This window comes from Chiloscyllium punctatum, chromosome 41 (assembly GCF_047496795.1).
Source record: "Chiloscyllium punctatum isolate Juve2018m chromosome 41, sChiPun1.3, whole genome shotgun sequence".
Lineage (NCBI taxonomy): Eukaryota > Metazoa > Chordata > Chondrichthyes > Orectolobiformes > Hemiscylliidae > Chiloscyllium > Chiloscyllium punctatum.
Window position 1 is genome coordinate 10,632,716 of NC_092779.1, and position 27,119 is coordinate 10,659,834.

The 27,119-nt window shown below is 40.5% G+C and overlaps 1 protein-coding gene across 3 annotated transcripts in view; it reads left to right on the forward strand.

The window, feature by feature from the left end:
- Positions 1-27,119, forward strand: part of atp2c1 (ATPase secretory pathway Ca2+ transporting 1) — a 132,150-nt gene that overhangs the window by 54,707 nt on the left and 50,324 nt on the right. For 2 of the 3 annotated variants that reach the window (XM_072560356.1, XM_072560357.1), the window contains exons 4-7: positions 4,180-4,269; positions 5,253-5,288; positions 10,539-10,600; positions 13,539-13,647. In XM_072560356.1, the coding sequence (XP_072416457.1) occupies positions 4,180-4,269; positions 5,253-5,288; positions 10,539-10,600; positions 13,539-13,647 (297 nt within the window). The remainder of the gene's footprint in view (positions 1-4,179; positions 4,270-5,252; positions 5,289-10,538; positions 10,601-13,538; positions 13,648-27,119) is intronic. The other variant, XM_072560358.1, reaches the window with a different exon arrangement.

The following is a 27,119-nucleotide window of genomic DNA, read 5'->3' on the forward strand; positions in this document are numbered from 1 at the left end:
TTTGAGCTGCTGAGAGGAACATTGTAAGATTTTGGACTGTCTGCTTTTCTCTCATGGTCTGTTCTTTAAAAATGGATTATGATAATTGGTTGCTATGAACATGGCTGCAACCATATTTTTCAGCTCCAATCAAAATTGAGTATGATAATGTGGGACACCTGTGGAAAATAGAAGATCCCAAGTGTCCCAGAACAAAACAAAGAATGGTGATGTTGTCTTGTATGTTTTGACAACCATCTTATTGTGTGTTAAATCAACTAGGTAAAAACAATGACTGCTGAATGCTGGAAACCAGATTCTGGATTAGTGGTGCTGGAAGAACACAGCAGTTCAGGCAGCATTCGAGGAGCAGTAAAATCGACCTTTCGGGCAAAAGCCCTTCATCAGGAATAAAGGCAGAGAGCCTGAAGGGTGGAGAGATAAACTAGAGGAGGGTGGGGGTGGGGAGAAAGTAGCATAGAGTACAATAGGGAGTGAGGGAGGGGATGAAGGTGATAGGTCAGGGAGGAGGGTGGAGTGGATAGGTGGAAAAGAAGATAGGCAGACAGGACAACTCATGGGGACAGTGCTGAGCTGGAAGTTTGGAACTAGGATGAGGTGGGGGAAGGGGAAATGAGGAAATTGTTGAAGTATTCCGAGGCGGAAGATGAGGCGTTCTTCCTCCAGGCGTCTGGCGGTGAAGGAGGCCCAGGACCTCCACGTCCTCGGCAGAGTGGGAGGGGGAGTTGAAATGTTGGGCCGCAGGGCGGTGTGGTTGATTGGTGCAGGTGTCCCAGAGATGTTCCCTAAAGCGCTCTGCTAGGAGGCGTCCAGTCTCCCCAATGTAGAGGAAACTGCATCGGGAGCAACGGATACAATAAATGATATTGGTGGATGTGCAGGTAAAACTTTGGATGTGGAAGGTTCTTTTAGGGCCTTGGATGGAGGTGAGGGAGGTGGTGTGGGCGCAGGTTTTGCAATTCCTGCGGTGGCAGGGGAAGGTGCCAGGATGGGAGGGTGGGTCGTAGGGGGCGGGGCGTGGACCTGACCAGGTAGTCACGGAGGGAATGTCTTTGCAGAAGGCGGAAAGGGGTGGGGAGGGAAATATATCCCTGGTGGTGGGGTCTTTTTGGTGGTGGTGGAAATGTTGGTGGATGATTTGGTAGGGTGAAAGGTGAGCACCAGGGGTGTTCTGTCCTTGTTACGGTTGGAGGGGTGGCGTCTGAGGGCAGAGGTGCGGGATGTGGACGAGAAGCGTTGGAGGGCATCTTTAACCACGTGGGAAGGGAAATTGCAGTCTCGAAAGAAGGAGGCCACCTGGTATGTTCTGTGGTGGAACTGGTCCTCCTGGGAGCAGATACGGCGGAGGTGGAGTAATTGGGACTACGGGATGGCATTTTTGCAAGAGGTAGGGTGGGAAGAGGTGTAATCCAGGTAGCTGTGGGAGTCGGTGGGTTTGTAAAAAAGAAAAATGTCAGTGTCAAGTCGGTCGTCATTAAGGGAGATGGAGAGGTCCAGGAAGGGGAGGGAGGTGTCAGAGATGGTCCAGGTAAATTTAAGGTCAGGGTGGGATGTGTCAGTGAAGTTGATGAATTGCTCAACCTCCTCGCGGGAGCACGAGGTGGCGCCAATGCAGTCATCAATGTAGCGGAGGGAGAGGTAGGGAGTGGTGCCGGTGTAATTACGGAAGATCGACTGTTCTACGTAGCCAACAAAGAGACAGGCATAGCTGGGGCCCATACGGGTGCCCATGGCTACCACTTTGGTCTGGAGGAAGTGGGAGGATTCGAAGGAGAAATTGTTAAGGGTGAGGACCAATTTGGCCAAACGAATGAGTGTGTCAGTGGAAGGGTACTGTTGGGGACGTCGGAAGAGGAAGAACGGAGGGCTTGGAGGCCCTGGTCATGGCGGATGGAGGTGTAGAGGGATTGGATATCCATGGTTAAGATGAGGCGTTGGGGGCCGGGGAAACGGACGTCTTGGAGGAGGTGGAGGGCATAGGTGGTGTCTCGAACATATGTGGGGAGTTCCTGGGCTAGGGGGGGATAGGACAGTGTCGAGGTAGGTAGAAATGAGTTCAGTGGGGCAGGATCATGCTGAGACAATGGGTCGGCCAGGGTGGTCAGGCTTGTGGATCTTGGGAAGGAGGTAGAACTGGGCAGTGTGGGGTTCCCAGACTATGAGGTTGGAAGCTGTGGATGGGAGATCTCCTGAGGTGGTGAGATTCTGTATGGTCTGGGAGATGATGATTTGGTGATGGGGGGGGGGTGGAGTCATGGTTGTGGGGGCGGTAGGAAGAGGCGTCCTCAAATTGGCGTTTGACTGCGTCCCCTTTATCTGCTGGCTTAATGGTGAGGTTGCGATTGGAGGGCTGTGCGTTGTGAGGGTGAGAGGTTGGAGTGGGGGAGGGGGGTAGACCGGTTGAGGCGGTTAATATCCCGGCGGCAGTTGGAAATGAAGAGGTCGAGGGCAGGTAATAGGCCTGCGCGGGGTGTCCAGGTGGATGCAGTGAGTTGGAGGTAGGCAAAGGGGTCCTCGGAAGGTGGGTGGGAGTCCTGATTGTGAAAGTAAGCGGAGGCGGTGGAAGAAGTGTTCAACGTCACGGCGTCTATTAAATTCATTGATGCGTGGACGGAGGGGGATGAAGGTGGGTCCTTTTCTGAGGACTGATCGTTTGTCCTCAGTGAGGGGGAGGGCTGTAGGGATGGTGAAAACTCGGCAGGGCTGGGAGCTGGGATCTGGTGTGGGTATGGAGCTGGGAGTGGGGGTGGAGCCAGTAACTGGAGTGGGTGTGATGGTGGGGGGAATGGGGGTGGTGTCATGAGCTATGTGTTAAACTGGGTTTTGTTCTTTAATAGACTCTGTTTGCTTCCATTGAATCATTTTTCTGTTTTAAAGATTCTTGGATAAGCATTAATTTTATTAAGATTGACCTGCCCAAACAGATGTCCCCTCCAGCGAGGTGAATCTGCCTTTGGTTTTACTCTTTTTCTGATTGCAGGTACACAATTCATTTATCCAAAACACTCGGGCCCAGCTGGTTTTCAGAATTTGGAATTTTTCAAATTTTGGAATAAGTGACGGTTTGACAGTGAAAGTTTTTAAAAAATCTTAGTGAACAGCAGACTCACTGAGTACTATAGGTCCTGAGACAGAATTGAGGTGTGCCAGTGGTGGATCACGCCCTCCCCACCCAACATCAAATCTGTGTGACGTGCATTGGGTGGGTGTGCAGTTGGATTAACTGTTTGCACACCAAACAACCTTGTTAACGTGAAAAGAACTTCACGAGAAAACCTTTGGATTTTGAACGTTTTCGGAATTTTAGATAAAGGGTTGTCTACCTGTACTATTACTCTGTGGTTTACAATTCCTTCGTGTGGTTTGAAATCAAGGTATTAGGTTGTGTGTATAAATTTCAGTAATGTGCTTTGTATTAAAAATCACTTTAAACAGCTTAATTTCACAGGACAGCTATGTGCAGGACTTAACTCCAAAATTGACACATACTTCATTTCTATTGTGTTGGAATCTTTCTTCCCCCAGTCTTACTGACAGAATAGCTGATAATAAAGGAAAATGTCATACACCAAAAAAGAGCAGTCTGACACACGAAAGTAGGATACTGCACGGGCTGTCAGGCATAGAAAGAGTAGTGAAGACAGAAAACTGCAGAAAGTTATTATTCTGCAGCAAAGCTGTAGGGTAGAACACTAGGATTATTTTGGTTTGTTACACCATACAAAATTGGATAGCATTGCATTCATTTTTGACATTGTACAAAGATGTTTTACTGATTCAACTGTCCAAATTTGCATTTATTTGCATAATACTTATTTACCTTCTGCAGAATCAGGCACTTTATTTGATTTGCACTAAGGTTTATAACTCTGACTTTGTTGAAATTGAAGAAGTACTTGTACAAAAGTCATGAGGTTCTGTTTCCATATAGCTATCAGTTTTAGAAAGCTGTGTGTCCAGGCTCATGACCTGTATTAGCAGAGAATTTAAGGTGTTCACCCTCAACTGCACCGCCAGCAACACTCTCCTATTTGTGGGATTGGTAGTTCCTGATGATGGAGCTGTGATTTATGTATTAGAAAGGGGTGCTTCATGATTAGAAATCTAGTTTAATTGTAAAATAACTGAGCTAACCACTATTAAGAATAAGTTATTAAACATTTTTACAATTCTTTGCAGTTCAAAAATCCCTTGATTATGCTTCTACTGGCTTCAGCTGTTATCAGTGTTCTAATGCACCAGCTTGATGATGCAGTCAGCATCACAGTGGTAAGATATGGAAGTTATTAATATTTCTAAAAATATTTTTGAAAGACTAGATTCAATAATTCAGTCAAACTAAATCAAAATAGTTACACTTAGTGTAGAAACATACAAAGCCAACTCTTGCTTGAACAGGGCATTCAGTTTTCTGCATTGTTAATTGGACTTCTTCCTATTCACTTCAGCTGAAAAATAATTTCTGGCATAACCTGCCGAGGGTGGTGATGAATTGATAAGACAATTTGTAATCTTAGTCAACATTGGGAGCTGACAGTCTGTAAATGACTGAGAAGTAAATTGGGTTAGAGTCAAATTGAGTACAGAAAGAAATAAAAGACAGAGTTTTCCACTCTTTTGGAAGAATCAGTTCTGGGAGTATGGAAGTTCCAGAAATTTACTTTGGCTTGGATCCCACTGTCACCCTGGTCACTTCTGACTTTTCTGGATAGGCATTAAAGGAGATTGGGGAATCTTCAGTTCTTTTGGGACAGTAATGAAGCACTTATTGAGGTGGCTATGGTTAAAGCACTGCTAATTAACTTGAGTCCTCAATTTCTCACGTATGGAAGCTGTTTCCCAATTTGTCATCCATTTACCGAGATCAGCAGATATTTACACCATGTAAACAATTTCAGTGAAAGAAACAGATGTCGAGTGCACTTCTTTTTTTTTGAATGCTTTCACTACATGTCAGGTATTTGCAAATTCTTGAAAGGCACTTCCCCTGTGCTGCACTTCCCTGCTGCCAGCCTCCTTTATGTTGAGAGCATATGATTACAAGCATTTTTAAATGTTATCAACATACAGAGCTTATTAGTTGGATTTTGATAAGGTTTCAGTTTTGCTTTGCTTTGTAAGTTCATGTTAGTTAAATTAGTTGTCTTGAGGGTCATAGAAATGCTACTGTAAATTAATAGCATCAGTGTCAATCTTTGAATGGCATTTTTTGATGCAGACCAATCACTTTTTTTTGTTTTCTCCTCTGCTAGGCTATACTTATTGTTGTCACAGTTGCCTTTGTACAGGTTAGTACCATTTTGTGCTCTTTAGAAACAAGACCATAGTTGTAAAGTTGTGTTTTTAACTTGTCTGTTACGTATTAAAATCTTTCCAGGTAATGCTAATATACTACAGTAAAGAACTATTTTGACATTTCAGCTTGCATGTCATTAAATTTGAACTAATATTTAATTTACTGTAGTAGTAAAACTCCTCAGAAATAGCTTTACTACTATAATGAACTTTACTGCTAAAAGAAACTCGCAAAACTCTTAAAGTTTTATTTAAATCTGCTTTTATTGCCAGTATAATTGTAAGGTACACCTAATCCATGTAGTTACAGTACCTATTGATGTCATTGCCAGTAACACTGCTGTGATGTGCCTGCATCAAAGAACAGGAACAGTAGAATGTGTTTTCCAGATGTTTCAATGTAAATCCTGAAATTGTCATTTGTTCACTGTTCCATGCCAAACTCTTGTCTATTCACTGCTGACCCCCCATTGCTTCCCTTCTATCCACTGCTGTTTCCTAGCTATTGACCATCCCTGGAGTAAGAGTCTTGGGAGGGTGGGGGTGGAGGGTGGAGTCAGTAACAGGTCAGAAGAAGGGTAACCAGGGAGTGGGCTGGTGAGTGTGGTGTCAAGTGGGGCAGCAAGCAGGAGGGAGTATGAAGGATGTCAAGTAAAGTGAGAACTGTGGCCCCAAGTGGAGCTGAGAGAGGAGTGAGGGTGGTGAAAATTCCTTGGGCATCAGTGGCACTGCATATGTAGATATGGATAGAGTCAGCTTCCAGGTCTAGGTACATGCTTCTTCTCAGTCTGGTGGCAGGGGATGTAGCACTTTATTTAATTTTCTGTTTACTTTATTTCTTCTTCACTCTATTCTACTTTCTTCCCATGACATTTTAAAAAATAATTTGAATTTTGCTAGATATTTCTCAGTTTTTCCTTTGTATTACAGAATTGTCAGTTTTGGCTCAGTGATATTACTCTTGCCTTTGAGTCGTAAGGTCATGAGTTCAAACCATATTGAAAGATTCAAAAAAACATGTATTCTTAGCTGACACTTCAGTGAGGGAGCACTGAACAGTTGGAAGTGCTGCACATCAAATGAGACACTGAGCCAGAACAGTGCTGTCACTGTCTGTAATACGTTCCATGGCACCATTCAGAAGAGTTCCTCAACTGACATGGCATCTCAACCAGTGCAGCTGTCAAAGATTTTCTAACTGTTATTGTTTATGGATTGTGAGGATTTACACAAAGCAAATTTGTTGCTGCATCTCTATAACACTGAAGACTGCTGAGTGATGTCTCTGAAAGGCATTATATAATTGAAGGTTCTTTCTTTGTTAAATGCTGTACTACTTCCTTTTATCTTTGATATCTCACTTATGCTGGAAGCTTCAAAGAGTATTTTCTTCATCAGCCAATTAAGGCTCAGAAGTTTAAATATTGGTATAGCTAATTCAGATATAACTTGACATTTTACGGAGCATATTGAGTACTCTTGCAGCTTGACTACCAATTTGTTTCATTGTTCACAATGAATTGCTTTGTCAGAGGCACTTAGTGTGTAAGGTAATTTTGGACTTTGGCTATATTTCCTTCAGTGACTATAACAATAATAAATGCTCAAGAATGTATTTGGTCATAATTTCATGAACTACTCAAAATTAGATTTTGACAATTGACTTTGTACTTTCCTTAATATGACTTTTTTAGAATTTTCCTGTTCGTTAAACAAAGGATGTCAGTTATTGTGGTTCTGTTCGCCGAGCTGGGAATTTGTGTTGCAGATGTTTCATCCCCTGTCTAGGTGACATCCTCAGTGCTTGGGAGCCTCCTGTGAAGCGCTTCTGTGATCTTTCCTCAGGCATTTGTAGTGGTTTGAATCTGCCGCTTCCGGTTGTCAGTTCCAGCTGTCTGTTGCAGTGGCCGGTATATTGGGTCCAGGTCGATGTGCTTATTGATTGATTGATTGAATCTGTGGATGAGTGCCATGCCTCTAGGAATTCCCTGGCTGTTCTGTTTGGCTGTTTGACAACAACTAGCACCCGAGCTACAAATCTTCTCCCAAACTTTGAAAGGATGTCAGTTTTTGGGAATGGTTTACTTTCCCTCTTTCTGTATTGAACACTTTCCAGGCAAGAGTAAGGTTTTCAGCAATTTTCTTTTACAGGTGCTCAGCTTCAAATGTAACTGTTTTTTTCACCCATTGTACTGGTGCAGGCTTCAATGACAATGGCTTAATTTGTGATATGCCCATGCTCAGGGTGTGAATTGGATTGCGACAGTGATTTCTTTTAGTGTAGGCCCTTCAAAACCAAGACAAAAATAAGAGTGGATACTTTACTCAAGACTACAGAAGTAAAAAGGCAGTATAGTACTATACTGTGTGTCTCTGCTTCTCCCCAGGAAGAAGCTCAGCTTCTCTAATCTATTTTCATTAATAACTGCTGCCAGAAATTGACCTCCTGATTGCTGAACCCCTTTTGGTTTATTTTCCTGTACGATCATCCAGAAAATTGTTTCAGTAGTTTTCCAGAGATGATGATAAACTTGTGCTGTAAACTGAAAATGTGGGAGGTATTTTGTCCCGTTTCCAATATTTTGAGGAAGGATAAATCTCTGATTGTCATGGGTCGTTGTCTCGCGCTCTCTCTCTCTCTCTCTTGTACCCTCTCTCTTTCTTTCTCTCTCTCTGCCTCTCTCTCTCTCTCATGCTGAAAACAATTCATATCAGTTAAAATAAAGATATTGCTTGGTGTAACATTAAATACATGATTAAGCAAGACATGATTTGTCTCAGCAACACTGATTCGTAAATATTCTAAATAAATGTAACTAAAATTGCAGATTCTAAATTGAACTTGAAACTTGATTTTAAATATGTTTAGATTGACTTGGCCGAAAATAATTGCAACCACCTGAAATGAATTCAGGTTTCAAGCAAAATATCATAAAATTTCAAGTGGTTTCAGCTTATCTACAAATGAACAAACACGCAAAAGACATGGCCTGTGACCAGTGGTGTGCTACAAGGATCGATGCTCGGTCCACTTCTTTTCGTCATTCATATAAAAGATTTGGATAGGAACATAGATATAGTTAGTAAGTTTATAGATGATACCAAAATTGGAGGTGTAGTGGACAGTGAAGAAAGTTACCTCAGAGTACAATGGGATCTTGATCAGGTGGGCCAATGGGCTAAGGAGTGGCAGATGGAGTTTAATTTAGATAAATTCGAGGTGCTGCATTTTGGGAAAGCAAATCAGAGCTGGACTTGTACACTTAATGCTAAGGTCTTGGGGCGTATTGCTGAATAAAAAGAGACCTTGGAGTGCAGGTTCATAATTCCTTGAAAGTAGTCGATGATAGATAGGATAGTTAAAAAAGGCGTTTGGTATACTTTTCTTTATTGGTCAGAGGAGTTGGGAGGTCGTAGGTCATGTTATGGCTGTAAAGGATATTGGTTAGGCCACATTTGAAATATCGCGTGTAATTCTGGTCTCCTCCTATTGGAAAGATGTTGTGAAACCTGAAAGGGTTCAGAAAAGATTTAAAAGGATGTTGCCAGGGTTGGAGTTATAGGAAGAGGCTAAAAAGGCTGGGGCTGTTTCCCTGGAGTGTCTGAGACTGAGGGGTGACCTTATAGAGGTTTATAAAATCATGAGGGATATGGATAGGATAAATAGACAAAGTCTTTTCCTTAGTGTGGAGGAGTCCAGATCTTGAGGGCATAGGTTTGGGAGGAGAGGAAAAAGATATAAAAAGGACCAAAAGCACAACTTTTTCTCAGAGGGTGGTGTCTATATGGAATGTGCTGCCAGAGGAAGTGGTGGAGACTGGAACAATACAGCATTTAAAAAGCATCAGGATGAGTGTAATAATGGGAAGGGTTAAGTAGCAAATGGGACTAGATTAACTTAGGATATTTAGTTGGCATGGATGAGGTGAACCGAAAGGTCTGTTACTTTGCACACCTCTGACTTTATGACATGTGGATCTCTTCCTTTTTGTCTGCCTATGTGGTGCATTAAATCATTAATGTCAAATTGGTTGACAATGGCACAAAATAGGAAATGAACTTCCTTACTTTTAGTTCATTATCATACTGTTTTAATAGTCTGACAACTAAATGAATCCAGTTTAATGAAAATCACTTGCTATATTTTGGTGGGTGTTCAGCCAAATTAATTGCTGGAGGCTGCTTAGTTTAGTTTGGCTTAAGTACAACACTGCACTGGTTAAAGGACTTCTCAGTAACTTTTGGAATCTACAGTGATGACAATATAATATAAATCTGTCAGTGTGAGTATTATTGCAGTAACAACTGAGATCCAAAGTTGGCATATATCCACATTGTTTTTACTTAGACTGTCAGGCGATCAGAAAGATGTTCGGTGGTGAAGCCCCGGGAAATTAACTGTAAATCTGTCTACCGCTCTGGTCACAAACATGCCATTAAAGTGTGGTACAGTGGTTAGCACTGCTGCCTCACAGCGCCAGAGACCTGGGTTCAATTCCTGCCTGAGGCAACTGTCTGTGTGGAGTATGCACATTCTCCCTGTGTCTGCGTGGGTTTCCTCTGGGTGCTCCGGTTTCCTCCCACAGTCCAAAAATGTGCAGGTTAGATGAATTGGCCATGCTAAATTGCCCCTAATGTTAGGTGAAGGGGTAAATGTAGGGGAATGGTTCTGGGTGGGTTGCTCTTCGGAGTATCGGTGTGGACTTGTTGGGCCAAAGGGCCTTCCACACTGTAAGTAATTAATCTAATAGTTGGGATTGCTATAATGATCAATGCATACTTTTTATTTAATTGTTGAGGTCTATGAGCAGCATAATGAAACTAGATCAAGTAATAGGGTAATTTTATGCTCGTAAAGAAGTGGTGTGAGATACTTTAACCTTGAAATATTTGACTCAGCCCCGCCAGCTCTATCACTAAGCCAATTTTGACACCTTAAAAATAGGATCCAAAGAGTGAAAGTCCCTGATCAGGGAGGTTTTGCTCTGCCTCTCTGGAAATTTTTAAAAAATGAAGTTGGCAGCAAATGTGCAAGACTTTTAAGAGTGAATTGCTTATTGTTAAGTTGCTGGTGAACCTTTAAAGTTAACAATGTGAAGATGAAAAGGGACGGGTCATTGAGTTAGAATTGTGCTGTGTTATGTAAATTATACAATTATCATTTTGTGCACATCTTTATATTTTAACTATTTTGTATATTTCATGTATGATAGCATTACTTTATTATTGCTCATCTCATACAGGAATATCGATCTGAAAAATCTCTTGAAGAATTGAGCAAATTGGTTCCCCCAGAATGCCACTGGTATGATTTTTACTTTTAAACAAAATCCTATTTTTTTTCCCTCTTCAAGGCGAACATAAATAGGTTAATTTGTGGCGAGATGTAGAGCATCAGAAGTGAGGTAGTTACAAATGGGAGACTATTTATTGACGTTTGGTTCCAGTTTTATTCTTGTGACGTGAACTTGCAGTGAAGATCAAGGTGCTATCTTGTGTAATCTGTAACAACCAGGAGGAAATTCCTGGCAAGCTAAATGTTTGTTGGCTGATAGTCATTCTGGTATATAAGGTGACCATTCAACCCATCCGATCCATGCTGCCTCTTGGTGGTGCATTCCAGTCAGATCCACTCAGTCCTTATTATCCTGCAAGTTTATTTTCTTATGTACCCATCCAATTTCCTTCCGAAGTCAGGACAAGTCTGCCAGTCTCTTTCTGGGTTGGCAACGACAATTGACCTGAGAACCTCCAAGCTTTGAAAGAGGGGAAAGAAAAGTCAATGAGGTCCTGAATTCTGATGGCCAACCAGTGACTTCGCTTGCCTCTGCACTTGTGACCTTACATTTCAGAAAATGATAGAACAAACATCAAAGCCAACAGGTTAAAAGCACTCAGCATGTATGACAGCATTCAAGATTAGTCTGATCATCTTTTTGCCAGCACCCATGTAGCAGCACATTCTCGATCATTGTCTTTTGCTGTGTAAAAGAGTTCTTCTTGTCCACCTGTATCTCTTATGCAAAACTCTAAATCTCTGCCCGTTTATCTTTTTTTTTGATTAAATTCTCTACAGTATGGAAGCAGGCCCTTTGGCCCAACAAGTCCACACCACCCTCCAAAGAGTAACCCACCCAGACCCATTCCCCTACCCACGATTTACCCCTGACTATGGGCAATTTAGCATGGCCAATCCACCTGACCTGCACATCTTTGGACTGTGGGAGGATTTGCTTTCCCAAAATGCAGCACCTCACATTTATCTAAATTAAACTCCATCTGTCATTCTTTAGCCCATTGGCTCATCTGATCAAAATCATGTTGTAATCTGAGGTAATCTTCTTTGCTGTCCACTACACCTCCAATTTTGGTGTCATCTGCAAACATACTGACTATGTCTCCTATGTTCACATCCAAATCATTTATATAAATGATGAAAAGTAGTAGACCCAGCACCGATCCTTGTGGCACTCCACTGGTCACAGGCCTCTAGTCTGAAAAACAACCCTTCACCACCACCCCGTCTTCTACCTTTTGAGCCAGTTGTATATGCAAATGGCATGTTCTCCCTGTATTTCTTGATATCTAACCTTGCTAACCAATTTCCCATAGAGAACCTTGTCGAATGCCTTACTGAAGTCCATGTAGATCATGTCCACTGCTCTACCCTCATCAATCCTCTTTGTTACTGCTTTAAAAAAACTCAATCAAGTTTGAGACATGATTTCCCATGCATAAAGCCATGTTGACTATCCCTAATCAGTCCTTGCCTTTCCAAATACATGTACATCCTGTCCCTCCGGATTCCCTTCAACAACTTGCTCACCACTGACGTCAGGCTCACTGGTCTATCGTTCCTTGGCTTTTCCTTACCACCTTTCTTAAATAGTGGTACCATGCCAACCAACCTCCATTCTTCTGGCACCTCACCTGTGACTATTGACGATACAAATATCTCCGCAAGGGGCCCAGCGAATTATGCAGTTAGCCTTTCTTCATTGTGTCACAGTCAGTGTCGTCTTCGCTGTTTGCTTCACTTCTGAGATTGGTATCATCAGCAGTCTTTGAAAATTTCCACTGCATTCCAATATTTAAGATACATACACTAAAAAAGCAGTAGTCCCAGTGTGATCCCTGTGGAACACTACTATCTTTGAGTCTAAAAATCAGCCATGCACCATTACTTGTTTTTGTTCTTCAGCTAAGCTTTTAACACAAATTAATGTGTAGCTGAATAAACTCATATAATCGGGTTACATGAGCCAAATCGTGCCAAGTTCAATTACTTCTCAAAACTGATGTACTTAATCTCCTGAACTGGGCAGCTACTACAATTTACCTCGAAATATAAGCTGTGAAGAGGAAAAACAAAACCAGTGAGGTCCTCCACTCTGATTACTAACCAGTGATTTTGCTGGTTCGTCTGTTTACGTATTTACACTTCAGTAAATGATAGCAAAAGCATCAAAGCAAAAAAATGCTCCAACCACTCCACATGTCTGATGGCACCTGTGGAGAGAGAATTGAGTTAATTTTCAGGTTAATTATCTTTTTGACAACAGTGATAAAATATCATCAACTAGAATATCGTTGATCTTAAGCCTTGACTCCGTTTCTCTTTCCACAGATGCTGCCAGACCTGCTAACAAATTTGAGCATTTTCCATTTCAGATTGTAACTTCTCTGTATCTCAGAGAATGCATCAACCTCTCGTTGGTTACCATTGTATATATTTTCATAAAGTTGTGAATGCATTAAAGTAACATAAATTTGGAAACTGGATACCATAATAGTTTTGATAATATCCTTTATGTTTCTAGGATGTAGCATAACATTCTTTTTTTAATCTCTGGGACATAGCTCAAAATAATGAGATGAAAATGTTGTCTTTAGTTAACTATAAGCATCCTTCATCTTAATTGAATACAATACTATCCTTGAATTGGCCTGAATCCAATGACAGATCACAAGAATAGGGCTTTCTATGAAATGTCTCAACAGCACAATTTTGGTACCACATTGAAGTATCTTTTGTTCTTAATCTAAATCCTGCTGTGTGTGTTACACGGGAATGTTTTGATGCTAATGCTGAGTACTGGGATAAAGATAATATTCCATTCCCAGCACTAATATTTCTCTGTTTGAGAACAAAAATGTCCACCCAAACAGAAGTGTGACAAATATAATGAATTGGTCCTAACGGTGTTGCCTTTTGTTTGGCTTGTGTTTTTTTTTTGCTCTAGTATACGGGAAGGAAAGATGGAGCACTTGCTTGCCCGAGAGCTGGTTCCAGGAGATACAGTGTGTTTAAGTGTTGGTGATAAAGTCCCTGCTGATCTCCGTTTGTTTGAGGTATTATACTGGCTTACTGAAGTAAAATTTTGTTGCTAATGCTCAATGTGCAGTTTGTTTCACCTTTTTCCTTGAAACGTGATGAAAATTTCAAAAGTAAATGCATTTTCTTTATGGTTTTTGGTTTGTTGTCTTTAATACTAGATTGTTGATCCCTAAATTCTCTGATCAAATCTCTTTTTTGTAGTTATGAATCCTCAGTAATTTAAGCAGCAGTTCATTTTCCTACCCAGAGCCTGATGAAACACCAGTAGTGTTTCTGCTTTCCTGTATACTTTAACTTTATTACAGTAAGTCAACCTTTATTTCTGAAAAGAAATTGTCAGACTTATGTATTGAAATATTAGTGGTTTTGCGATTAAAAATTCAAGCACTAAATCAAGCTATGATAGGCATCTGCTGTAAAATTGGAAGAATTGGTATTATTTCTGTTGAACATGGAATATAAAGTTCATTTCCCCATATTGGTCATGTTTGAGTCATGCCGTTTCTGGAATAGTGTGTTCAATTTGGGCTGTGGATGTGGAGAGGGCAGAAAGGAAAAATTGACTTTGGACTGAATGTAATCTAGATTCAGTAGAATAATATTGGGGTTAAGAAGCTAAAATTAAGGACAGGTTGTGAAAAAGTGCTATATGTGCATTTTTAACTGTTTTATTTGAATTTTCTGTTCCACTCATTATGACTGATATAATGTTTATTGAGATACACTTTTATCATGTTCAACATTTATCATTTCATATTGGAAAATGTATGTTAAACTATAGAGCATGGTAACTAGACCTGCTTGCTGCTGGGCTGCTGTTGTGTTGAGGAAACTTGGAGTGACAGAACCATGTTCACAGTCTGTCATCATGATTTTGATGCAGAATCGGAGCAGTGCATTCATTAAATTATTTACTGTCATTCATGACTGAATAGTTTCAATTTTGTGATTCACTTGATAATCTGTTTGAAAGTAGACCAAATGCATGCATATCCCTATCAGCATATGGAAATAGTGCATTGTGCTGTTTTGGGCTGCCATGATCAGAATGTTTTTATTCTTTTAACCTTGATGAAAGGTCCTTAATAATTGCCACCTTATGGGAGGAGTGTTGGATCTACAGAAAATGGGTCATAATTAATGATCACTGCACTTGAATGGAAAGGTGCCAGTTTCTTCAGTTACCTCATTTCCAACAAATTATCCAAAACTGTTAGATTAGCTGAATATATGTTGGAGTGCATTGAAATCCTGCATTCTTCCACTGTTAAATTCTCAGGATGTAGAAAATAATCTGATATGGATGTAAGTTTGCGTGCTGCACTGGAAGGTTTTTTTTAGACGTTTCATTACCATACTAGGTAACATCATCAGTGAGCCTCCGATGAAACACTGGTGGTATGGCCCACTGTTTATTAGTGTTTAGGTTTTCTTGGGATGGTGATGTAATTTCCTGTGGAGATGGCATTTCCTGTTCTCTATCTCAGGGGGTGGTAAATGGGATCCAAGTCAATGTGTTTGTTGATAGAGTTCCAGTTGGAATGCATGCTTCTAGGAATTCTCGTGTGTCTCTCTGTTTGGTTAGTCCTAGGATAGATGTGTTGTTCCAGTTGAAGTCATGTCCTTCCTCATCTGTATGTAAAGATAATAGTGAGTGTGGGTCATGTCTTTTTTGTGGCTAATTGATGTTCATGTGTTCTGGTTGCTAGTTTTCTGCTTGTTTGTCCAATGCAGTGTTTGTTACAGTTCTTGGAAGGTATTTTGTAAATGACATTAGTTTTGCTTATTGTCTGTATAGGGTCTTTCAAGTTCATTAGCTGCTGTTTGTGTGTTCGTGGGTTCTTGGCTACCATGATGCCAAGAGGTCTGAGAAGTCTGGCAGTCATTTCTGAGATGTCTTTGATGTAGGGGAGATTGGCTATGGTTTCTGGACGTGTTTTGTCTGCTTGTTCGGGTTTGTTGCTGAAAAATCGATGGACTGTGTTCATTGGGTATCCATTCCTTTTGTATACACTGTATAAGTGATTTTCCTCTGCTCTTTATAGTTCCTCTGTGGTGGTTTGTTGAAATAATGTTTTAATGCAACTTTGTTTGCAAGAACTGTAACAAACACTACATTGGGCAAAAAGGCAAAAGATTAGCCACCAGGGTACATGAACATCAACTAGCCACAAAAAGACATGATCCACTCTCACTAATATCTTTACATACGCATGAGGAAGGACACAGTTCGACTGGAACAATGCATCCATCTTAGGACAAGCCAAACAGAGACATGCACGAGAATTGCTAGAAGCATGGCATTCCAACCGGAACTCTATCAACAAGCACGTTGACTTGGATCCCATTTACCACACACACTGAGAAAAACACCAGGTAATGACATCACTGCAGGACATGACACCATTGCAGAACATGACATCACCACAGGAAATGACTTCACCAATCTAAAGAAACCTAAACTCAAATAAAAAGCAGGCCATACCACTATTGCTTCACCAGAGGCTTACTGATGTTACCTAGTTAAAGAGACAAAACGTCTGAAAACAAACCTTCCAGCTCAGTGAGCAAATTTACACCCAGAGCCTCAACCTGAGCTACAAATCTTCTCAAAACTCACTAATAATTTGATATGTTTCTTACCTGCCATTTTATGTTCATATTTCTGTGCAATTATAAGGATTGAACATGGCAGAAAGAATGTATGTTCCTCTGGCCAAAGCAGGCTGGAACTTAAAAATAAAAATAATTTATTTTATATTACCCAAGTCTATTTATATCTCACTCCATCAGCCTTTTTTAAAATGCATTTGTCACTTGAGTTTTTGAGTATACTTTTGACTGCCTTGCAAACTAAACTCCACACAATTCCATTGTCTAGTTCTTATTACACATATGGTCCCACTCATACCTCATCTCAGTGTCTATGTTAATCCTTTTGCAGCCACAGTGTCCCCACCTGTTGAACCACCTTTAGCTCTGTGTCCCTGATTTTATTTGTATCATCAGTGGCAAACCTTTCAGCCATCTCATTCTTACACTCTGGAATTCTCTTATCAAGCTCTTCTACTTACCTACTCTTTCTCGCTTTTGAAAAGATTTGTTTAAACTCCTTTTCACTAATTCCCATTCTATCTATCATTGCTTGGGTTTACCCTTAAATAGGAACTGCTTAAGGATGTTCAGCTCATGACTGCCACATAAGTTTGAGTTGTTAGTTAAATTTTTAACTAAATCAGTTTAAGATGATATAAAAATATACAAGCTGTATACTTACAATTAGATTGTTTGAAGATGATTTGCAAGGAGTTAGTTTGTGGGATTTCAGTGCATTAAGTAAACTGGAAGTGAACTTGCAAACCAGACAATTTCTGGCGCAATGTTAAATCCATGTCCAGGTCCAATAGATAGACTTTCATCTTTATTTCATTTTCTTTCTCATGTAAGTAATTTCATGTAAAATCTCCGCTTTCTGATTTTAATTACTGTAATTTTCTATTGAGTAGTATCAGCAAAAGACTGGAACTGCAACATGTGATTTATGTCATACTTAAGCTGCATATAATGCACTTGCTTGTAAACACATTTTGAGATACAGTTATCTTTAATATTCATTCTTGGAATCTAGTTATTACTGGCAAATTACCTATGGGTTACCCTCAGAAGCTGATGATAGGCTGTTTTCTTGGATTGCTGTGTGTGGCAGTTCCACAAACCTGCTTGTCTTGTTAATTTCCTTCAGTTATCAGTGAGGAGTCAACCATATTGATGAGATTTGTGAACATTGAGTGTTAAAAGCAATCTGAACAACTTAATGGGCCCTTCTACTGAAAGTGTTGTTTTTTTTCTTTCAAAAAGTTCAAATTGTTCAATTGCTGTGCTGTGCTGTGCTGTGAATTGAACTCTATTTTTGATCAATGGTTCAGACCTTGATTGGATTACTATTCCATTGATTTTATTTATGCAGATTTATTTATAAGTATGTATTGAGAATGAAGCAGCCAGAAGTGATTGAGACCTATTGAAGGAGACAAATTGGCTGACCATGGCTTGAATAGGTTGAGATCAAATGACAAAAAGATCATGTCTTAGATTTGGACCAGAGAGCGAGGCACTTAAAGATGGGATTGTTCATTCCATATGATGCAAAGAAGGTGCAGGATTAACTTTGACCGTTTACCACAGTCAAACAAGGTATCGTTGGTACCATAAAGTAAGGTTACCTTGGTGCTATGACCTGGACACAAAGAAGACTGGAGGAATTTGAGCAGGGAATATTGACTTTAGAGTTGAGTAGCAATGATACCAGTGATGAGCGAGGCTGAAACTTTAAAACGAGAATGTTTGCAAAATCCTTTGTAACTGCATACCTCTGAGGGGAGAAAAAGCCTTTGTCTTTTCACGTTTCACCTTTTTTGTCAACATTTGAGAATTATTTTATTAATGTTACTGGAATTGAGAGGCCTTTTTGTTACAGCTGCAAATATTGAGTTCGCCGGGTATTATAAATACATGCCATGAAAATTAGTGATAAGGTGAATAGAGAGGTGGAAGCTTTTGGCTACAGGAAGATCTAGAGAGACTCTTCAGGTAGGCAGAACGATGCAGGTGGAGTTTAATTCTGGAAGTGTGTAATGATGCATTTTGGGAGTTGAGTGCCGGCAGACTGGAGAGTGGCTCATGGTGTGCCATTGTTTAAGCAATGATGCAAGGAAAAGCCAGGGAACTATAGACTGTTGAGCTGATGTCAGTGGTCGGTAAATTGTTTGAGGGGATCCTGAGAGATAGGAATCACATGCATTTGGAAAGGCAAGGATTGTTTAGGGATAGTCGGCATGGCTTTGTGCAAGGTAGATCGTGTCTCACAAATTTGATTGACGTTTTGAAGAGTTTACCAAGAAGGTAGATGAAGACAGCAGTAGACGCTGTCCATATGGACTTGAGTTACGCTTCTATAAGGTACTGCTTGGTAGCCTTGTTAGTAAGGTGAGATCACATGGGAAGGAGAGAGCGCCAATTGGATATAAAATTGGCGAGGTGTAGAAGCCAGAGGATGGTGTTTAGGGCTTTTATTCAGACTGGCGGCCTGTGACCAGCAGTGTGTCTCAAGGATTGGTTCTGGGTCCACTTGTTTGCTATTTATGTCAATGATTCAGATGAGAATATAGGAGGTATGGTTAGTAAGTTTGCAGATGACATCAAATTGGTGGTATAGTGGACAGAGAAGCAGGTTATCTAAGAGTGTGAAGAGATCTTGATCAGATGGGCCAGTGGGCTAACAAGTGGTAGATGGAGTTTAATTTAGATAAATGCGAGATGGTGTGTTTTGGTAAGGCAAAGCAGGACAGGACTTGCGCAGTTAATGGTGGCGTGAAGATTAATAGTTTCTTGAAACCGCATCGCATACAGACTGGGTAGGGAAGGAGGCATCTGACAGACTTGACTTCATGGGTCAGAGCATTGTGTATCAGAGTTCGAATGTCATGTAGTGGCTATAAGAGATATTGAAAAACAAACAAAGTAGTATGTTTTGACTACATGCGTTTCCAGTCACCTTGCTATGAGAAGGATGTTGTTAAATTGGTGCAGAAAAGATTTACAAGGTTGTTGCTGGGACTAAGAGGCTTGAGTTACAGGAGAGACTTGACAGACTAGGAATATTTTCCCCAAGAACATCAGAGACTGAGGGGTGACTTATAGAGATGTATAAGATCATGAAGGACATGGATAGGATGAAGAGCCAAGGTTGTTTTTCCCAGGGTAAGGGAGTTCAAAACTAGAGGGCATTGGTGTAAGGTCAGAGGGAAAAGATTTAAAATGAACCTGAGGGGCAATGTTTTCACACACGGTATGTGGATGGGATGAGCTGCCAGAGGAAGTGGTAGAGATGGTTGCAATGACAACATTTAGAAGTTGTTTGGATAGATACGTGAATAGGAAGGGTTTAGAGGTGTATGAACCAAACATAGAGATGTGGGACTAGTTTAGTTTGGGATATTTGGTTGGCATGGATGTGTTGGACCGATGGGTCTGTTTGCATGCTGTATGCCTCTGACTGTATTACTTTACGTATGGGGGATGTGGGCTCATCAAGTGTTAAAAGTACAGAGAAACCTTGATTATCTGAAGGACATGGGCAGGGAGTATTTCGTTCGGTTAATTGAATGCCAGATAACATAGTTTACCCGAGCATTGGGACCTTGCAATCTTGTTTGGATGATCGAATACTGGACAGTCAAGGTTCCTCTATATTTAGGAGTAAACAACTTCCCCTGGAGCATGGTGCAGAATCAAGAATAGGGAGACATGAATCTAAAATTTGAGTCAGGCTATTTAGGTAGAAAATTACACACTAACTTCTCCACAACAGTGCCAAGTGAGTAATATCATTTTTCCCTGTTAAGTCTATGGATGCTGGAATAATCAAAGCTTTTGGGACCAAGACTTTCATTAGGTAAGGGCATCAAGATATATGGAGTTTTGGTTGGTAAATGTTAGATTGTCAGTCAAATGATGAAAAAATTTTGAGGGGTTGAAAGGCTTTTCAGTGTTTTCATAGATCAGGATGCCATCTCTCTTTTTGAAGATTGTCTGTTAAATTTTTGGCAAAAACGTACTTCTAATAAAGTATTCAAATCTTGCAACTTTACTTCTGGATAATTGATTTTTAATTATGGTGTTCCATTGTTGCAGTATAAAGGTATCATTTTTGATGAGACGCATTTCACACCTCATCCTAAGCAACTATGAGTGATGTGTTCATGATTATCAGAGTTCTCCCATGGTTTAATATATGATTGAGCAACACTGGCTGTGCAAGTGTAAGTGGCAGTGCTAATTGAGAGAACCTTTTTCAAGCAGTAGCAGTGTGGGGTACCCTCACTTAAAATCTTGCCTTTAAGTGAAACAACCTCAAATGAATCACAGGTTTCCATTGGAATCTATGTTAAAATCGGAGTTCAGATCTTTTGGACTTTCTTGCCCAAAAACACCCAAAGTACAGATGGTGTAGTATATGGTACATGTTCAACACTATGCATTCATAGCTAAAATGACTCACAAAATAAAATGTGACGCTCGGTGTAAAAGAAATGCAATATACAATAATTATAAAATGTTAAAATTGTGTTCAGCTACTATACAGTACTTTAACTAGGCCCTATCTAATGGCAGAAATTGATGAATGCATTTACTACTTGGACTTCAACTGCTACTGGCACTGGTCGATTTCTGTCATTAGATGGACAGAATGGATGTTGGGAAGATGTTTCCTTTGGTAGGAGAGACGTCCACCCGAGGGCACAGTCTTAAAATAAAAGGAAAAAAGGAGAAACTACTTCAGCCAGTGAATAGTGAATTTATGGAATTCATTGCCCCAGGAGGCTATGGAGGTCAGGTCAGTAAGTTTATTTAAAACAGATAGATAAGTTCTTCATTGTCATGGGATCAAAGGTTACAGGGAGAAAGTGGGAGGATAGGGTTGAGAAACTTATCAGCCATGATTGAATGGCAGAGCAGACTTAATGAGCAGAATGGCCTAATTTCAATTCTTCTGTCTTATGGAACATCAATTCTGTTCTAGCTCACTGAGGAGGAGTGCATGGTTAAAGGGCAGAGCCTGAAAATTCAGAAGGTTCGTGAATAGGCAAGGTTTAGAGAAATGGACCATACTCGGGTGAACTGGACTCATCTGGGAATTTTGGTCAGCATGGGCGAGTTTGACTGAAGGGTCTGATTCTGTGTTGTATGACTCTATAAGAGCCTGTGGGTGGGGGTGGAAATATTGTGGATGTGTCATGTGCATATGCAGACCATAAAAGCAGACATTTATGCCAAATGGCATTAAAGTGAAACTGACTATGTTGAATGAATGTCTTGTCGTCCCTTGATGTAAAGGGAAAATTAGATTAAATGGGGCAGTGTTTAGCCTGGACTTATTGTATAAATGATTTGCTTGTAAATATTTCTGGTTTAATACTCAAATATGTAATATAACACACCAGTTGATCGGTTCTCCTGTTAACTTAAATAAATCTTTCAGACTTTTGTTCGGTGTACTTATATGGTAGAATGCTACTGCAGTGTTGGGGATGAAGTTAGACATAAAGTAGGTTCACCTCATTCATCAAATGCCAGAAATGCTTTGTATGTGATAATTTTGTGTTGGAATTTATCATTTTTTTAGCTCCAGCTAAATTGGCAACTTGTTGATGTGTTGCAGTTAAGGCATTGCAGTAGCTGCTTATTTCCACAAGCTTTAACACAATTATCAATAGTCATTGGGTCTAAATCTAACTTTGGTCCTTGCTTATGGATAGACACGATCTTTTCTGCTTTGCTTAGGTGAGAAAACCAATAAACAGGCACAGTTGAAACGAATGAGGAAAGGGATTCACTTGTAAGTCAGCTGTTTACATTGCTGTTTTCTTTCTTCTTTGTTCCAGCAGCAAGGTAATTCCAATTCCAAACTGTCTGGAACAGGGCAACTGTTTACGAATGGAGATTTAGTCAATAACAAGGAGTTGATGGGGCTGTGAAATGGTTGATGTGATGATAATGGCCTCCTATGTACCATCGACTATGATTGCCGCCCAGGGAGCTAAACAGATTGGGTGTGTTAATGTGCTGGGAAAAAGCCATTAGATGGCTGAAAGGGAAGGGGCTGTCTGCACTATATTAAAAAGCGTCTTAAGCTGAAAAATAGCCCGTTTATTTCACCACCAGTTATTGTAAGCTATGACTTCTAAATAATAAGTCAGAGACCTTTATATGTATGAACCTGCCACCTTGTGCATCCTACAAATTTGACAAAGTACCTGAAGAAGGAAGATGAAGCAAAGTTTTGATCAGCAAAATCCTCAAACTGCCTTTCCATCCATAAATACCTTTTTTGTTGTTGGTATGTGTGTGCACGTGTGTAATGGGGGCATTTTATAAGTATGTTTGAGCTTTAACTGATAGTTATGTGTTGATGGCTTATAATTGTTAATCTGTAGGTAGACCCCTATTATTGTTTGTTACTATTTAGAATAAATATTAATTCTTGTAGTGTTCAGAAACTGGGTCTGTGCTTTCTGTCAGCTTGAGTCTAAAAGACAGTCAAGTTAGGGAATCTTATGCATTTCTGGAAAATTTAAGCTTTTGTGATGACTCTGGTAAACATTTTGATACCAGCGGTTGTCAACTGGTATGTTGAGCTCAAAACTAATACACCATCCTGATACTTGTTTTGCAGTATAAAAGATAATTCCACCAGTGTCATTCAAAGACGTAATTGATTATAGATCAGTTGCTAGTTATTTTTTTTCTGGTTGTTGCTGTGATTTAGGAATTTCCAGACCGTAATGATTGCAGAAAGCTCTAGAGAATGTTTTTTTCAAGTGCTGAAACCTCAAGGCTTCTAAGCAAATGTATTGGGTGTAAGCATTCCGCTTGAATGCACTATCAGTTAGAGAATGAGCAGAGGTCTCACAGAGCAGAACAATCTGCTAGAAAGGAAGGAGGAAGTGGAAGGGGGGGGGGGGGGGGAGAATTGAAGGAAATAACTGTTTTGAACGTTTGGAAACAATTCTCCAACCTGAATCTCAGGAAGGCGTGTGCTGGATATCCTGACTGAAATCTGCTACCTGATGCACATGTATCAGTACAGGGCAAGGACTGCATTGCCAGTGACTGTGGCAATGAATTTCTTTGAATCTGTCTCCTTCTGCAATGGATCCTTCTACAGATTTGTGAAATAACTTGTCATTTGCCATCTGCTGTTGGGAGATAAGCGAAGTCACTGGATCTCTCCATTCAATGAAAACAACTACACTTCGGTTTCTCTTCGCTGAGACAAACAGGCAAAATTAGTATGTGGCTTGCAGAATTCCCTGTCTTGCAGGAGGAAGCACATAAACTGAACATCCCATATCCTGGTAACAGTCATGATATCTTCATTCTGTATTTGTCCACTATGGCACCTGCTACATGACCTATCCAAGTGTGGCTAGGCAACAAAGGTTGTCTACTGACAGCATGACTAACTCTTCTGAATGACCAATGTGCACAGCTTGTCTCCTCAAGAAGGCCTACAATACTGGGAAAAACAATTGCAAATTCATAATATGTTGCATAGCATCGCTGTCGTAAGGAAACAGCACTTTACACTAGTGATACTGAAAAGAGTTCAGAAGCAAAAGAATAAAGATGAATAGGGGAAGAAGAGTAAAAGGAAAGAAGACACAAGATAGAAAGGCCCTTACTGAGAAGGTTATATGTGAATAACTCACCTGGGTCTGATGTCAGTTTCCATAACCCCAACTCCTCATTCAACAACACTAATGTTTTACTCTCTCTCTCTCCCTCTCTCTCTCTCTCTCTCTCTCTCTCTCTCTCTCTCTCTCTCTCTCTCTCTGACCCTGATCATGTTCACTTGGCTAAAATATAGAAATAAAAACTACTGCAAAATAAACATTCCACCTCTAACTTATTAAATGGAAGCATTTCAAATTGAATGGAAGGGGCAGCTTAACAGGCTTAACATTCCTTTAATATCTAACTATTGTGTGCCTGCCTCGTAACGTTTTGTGCTGCCTTAGTGCTTGTAAGCATGTCTTATGGAAAACTGCTGACTTTGTGGGCAAAACTGCAGATGACCTTAGAAGGTGACCTTGAGTGTCTCTGGGCCAAGAGACTTAGCTTCTGACTAGTTTAGTGTTTGATATTTTTCTGAAAGGAAAGTTCAGATGGGGAGTTTTGCCAAATTACTATTTTGCTGCTTATAGATGCTATTTAAAAAATGTTTTTGATGGCTAAGGAGTAATACACCTCCCAATTTATTGATCTTGGGAGAAATTGATTTAATTGAAACTTGCAAAAGGGGAGAACAGTGAAAAAAAGTAGTTGTATACCCATATCAGATCTTCTAAAACAAAACTATGCCCATTTTATCCCCAGCTAACTTTAATGTTTAAGCTAGCACTAGATTTGTCTGTAATTTTGTCTGAGTCCATAGACAGCATTTTCACATGAATTATTATTTCAAAATATAATCTTAATGAGTATCTTTGAATTGGCACGGTACTGCAAGAGGATTTTAAATCCATAATCTAATTAAATAGATAGATTAGCTTTCAGTAGTTGGCCATTCAAGAGTTGCTGCAACAGAGCTATTTCTTAGTTCTATTGATCCACACCTATATCAAAGACTAAGTACTAATGTTACATTTTTATGCATGTAAAATTGTAATTTTATTCACAACACTTGAGCATAGTCTTACTCTTCCCATTCTCCAAAGTTTACTGAAAGGAAGTATAGTGATTGTAACGAGGTCAGCTGGGTGGATCTTATAGAATGAGTTCCCTGATTGGACCAGATTAACAGCCCCAATCAGGGAGCCCAGATTGAAAGATAAGAACAGGAGTGTCAGAGGCTCAGTTCACTCTGAAGGCTGGCTCTGAGGAAGCACATATAAATAAAGGGTGCCTTGATGGGATACCAGCCTCTCGAGTTATTTCAATGGCAGTGAGAGAATAAACATGTCCTAAAGAAATTTGCTTGCACTAGTCTCCTTTGAGTTGGAGTCAGCATTTCTGACATTGTGCCATTATTTGGAAGCTAAATTCATTTGTTCCTGCTGTTGAATACTGAGCCCAGTATGTGGAAAGAATACATTTTTTTCAGGCAAATGATATTGGAGCAGATGAAAAGCAACAAATAAATCTCCTGACAGCTTGTGAACCTGTAACATTTTCAGTTATTAGGAGCTTAAGATTTCCTGAGGCACCAGATACTGAAACCTTTCAAGAGTTGACAGATTTAGTTTAGGAATATTATGATCCCATTCCTCCTCTAATTCTGAGATACTATCACTTTTACTCGGCAGTTCGAGAACCAGGGGAATCATGTCAAGATTTTTAACAAGATTAATACGATAGACAGAGGCATGTAATTTTGGTTTAATCATTAATGAGATGCTAAGAGATTCTTTGGTATGTGGGATTAATGATGTAACCATACAAAAGAGCTGTGTACCAGAAGCCCAACTGGACTTCAAATAAGCATTGCAATTGACTTTGTCATTAAAAAATGTGCTGAGTGGAACATATGAGTTGCAGGGTATGCAGATGGAAGTGGACACGCTCACCAGTCCAGCTGAGCTTGGGGGACACCACCTGAGTAAAGGCAATTGCATAGCTTCACTCAGAACATATCCTGAACAGACGGACTCCAGGTCAGGCCACAGCAAAATCCCAAAACAGAGTCGAGCCTCAGCCAAACAGTTATCAATTTTTTCTGGTTCCGGGCCCGCAAGCCATTGTAGTTGATGCTGGTATGTGGACTCAAGATGGCAAAAGAATTGCACTAGACTTGGATTAGAAAATAGCTCCCTGTGTGAAGTCCTAACTAAATACCTGGACGTTTTTCAGGAAGGTCAAGAGACTGTCTAAGGAGCTTAGGGGTGTCTGCACATTGACCAGGAAACAATTCCACGATTCTGCAAGACCTGTCCAGTGCCATTTGCATTGTGAGCAAAAGTAGAGGCAGAAATCAAGAGGCTAAAAAGCAAAGGAATCATCAGGTTATGGCATGGGCAATACGGGTCATGCCGATAGTGAAACCCAACAGGTTGGTTTGCTTTTGTGGGAATTTTAAACAAATGATAAACCACTTTTCACAGCTGAATAAGTACTGGGGTGGGGTGGTGGTGGGAACTATCCTTCACAAAGCTGGACATGAGCCCATGCATACCTGCAGTTGAAGTTAGATGAGGATTCCCAGAGGTATATTCCAACTAATACACTTAAGGACTTGTACCCATCATCATCAGCTTGTGCCAATTTTCAGCAGACAATGGAAAACGTTTTATAGGGGCTACCCTGGTTGCCATTTATCTGGATGATGTACTAATAATAGGAAAAACCAATAAAGAGTATTTAGAGAACTTTTACAGAGTTCTTAGACATTTCTCCAAGGCAGGTATATGCCTTAGAAGGGAAAAGGCCTGTTCCAGACAGCCAAAGTCACCTACTTGGGCTTCAGAATTGACAAGTCCGGGTGACACCTACTGGAACTTAGAGCGAGGCCCCAGCTCCCACGTCTGTACCAGAGCTTAGGTCTTTACTTGAATTGATAAATTATTATGGAATGTTCGTATATAACCTGGCCTTCATCTTGGCCTGTTACATGTGCCGTTGAAAAAGGCCAGCCTTGGAAATAGTCTTGTTGCCAAGACCAGCTGCAGCTTCATTTCTGTAAAGGCTATTATTGTCTAAAATGTTGGCACATTATGATCCCAAGTGAGATCTGGTGCTCTCGTGTTTCATCCCTGTACTGTTGTGGTTCTGTTCACCAAGCTGGGAATTTGTGTTGCAGACATTTCATCCCCTGTCTAGGTGACATCCTCAGTGCTTGGGAGCCTCCTGTGAAGCGCTTCTGTGATCTTTCCTCTGGCATTTATAGTGACTTGTACCTGTCGCTGGAACTGACAACCGGAAGCGGCAG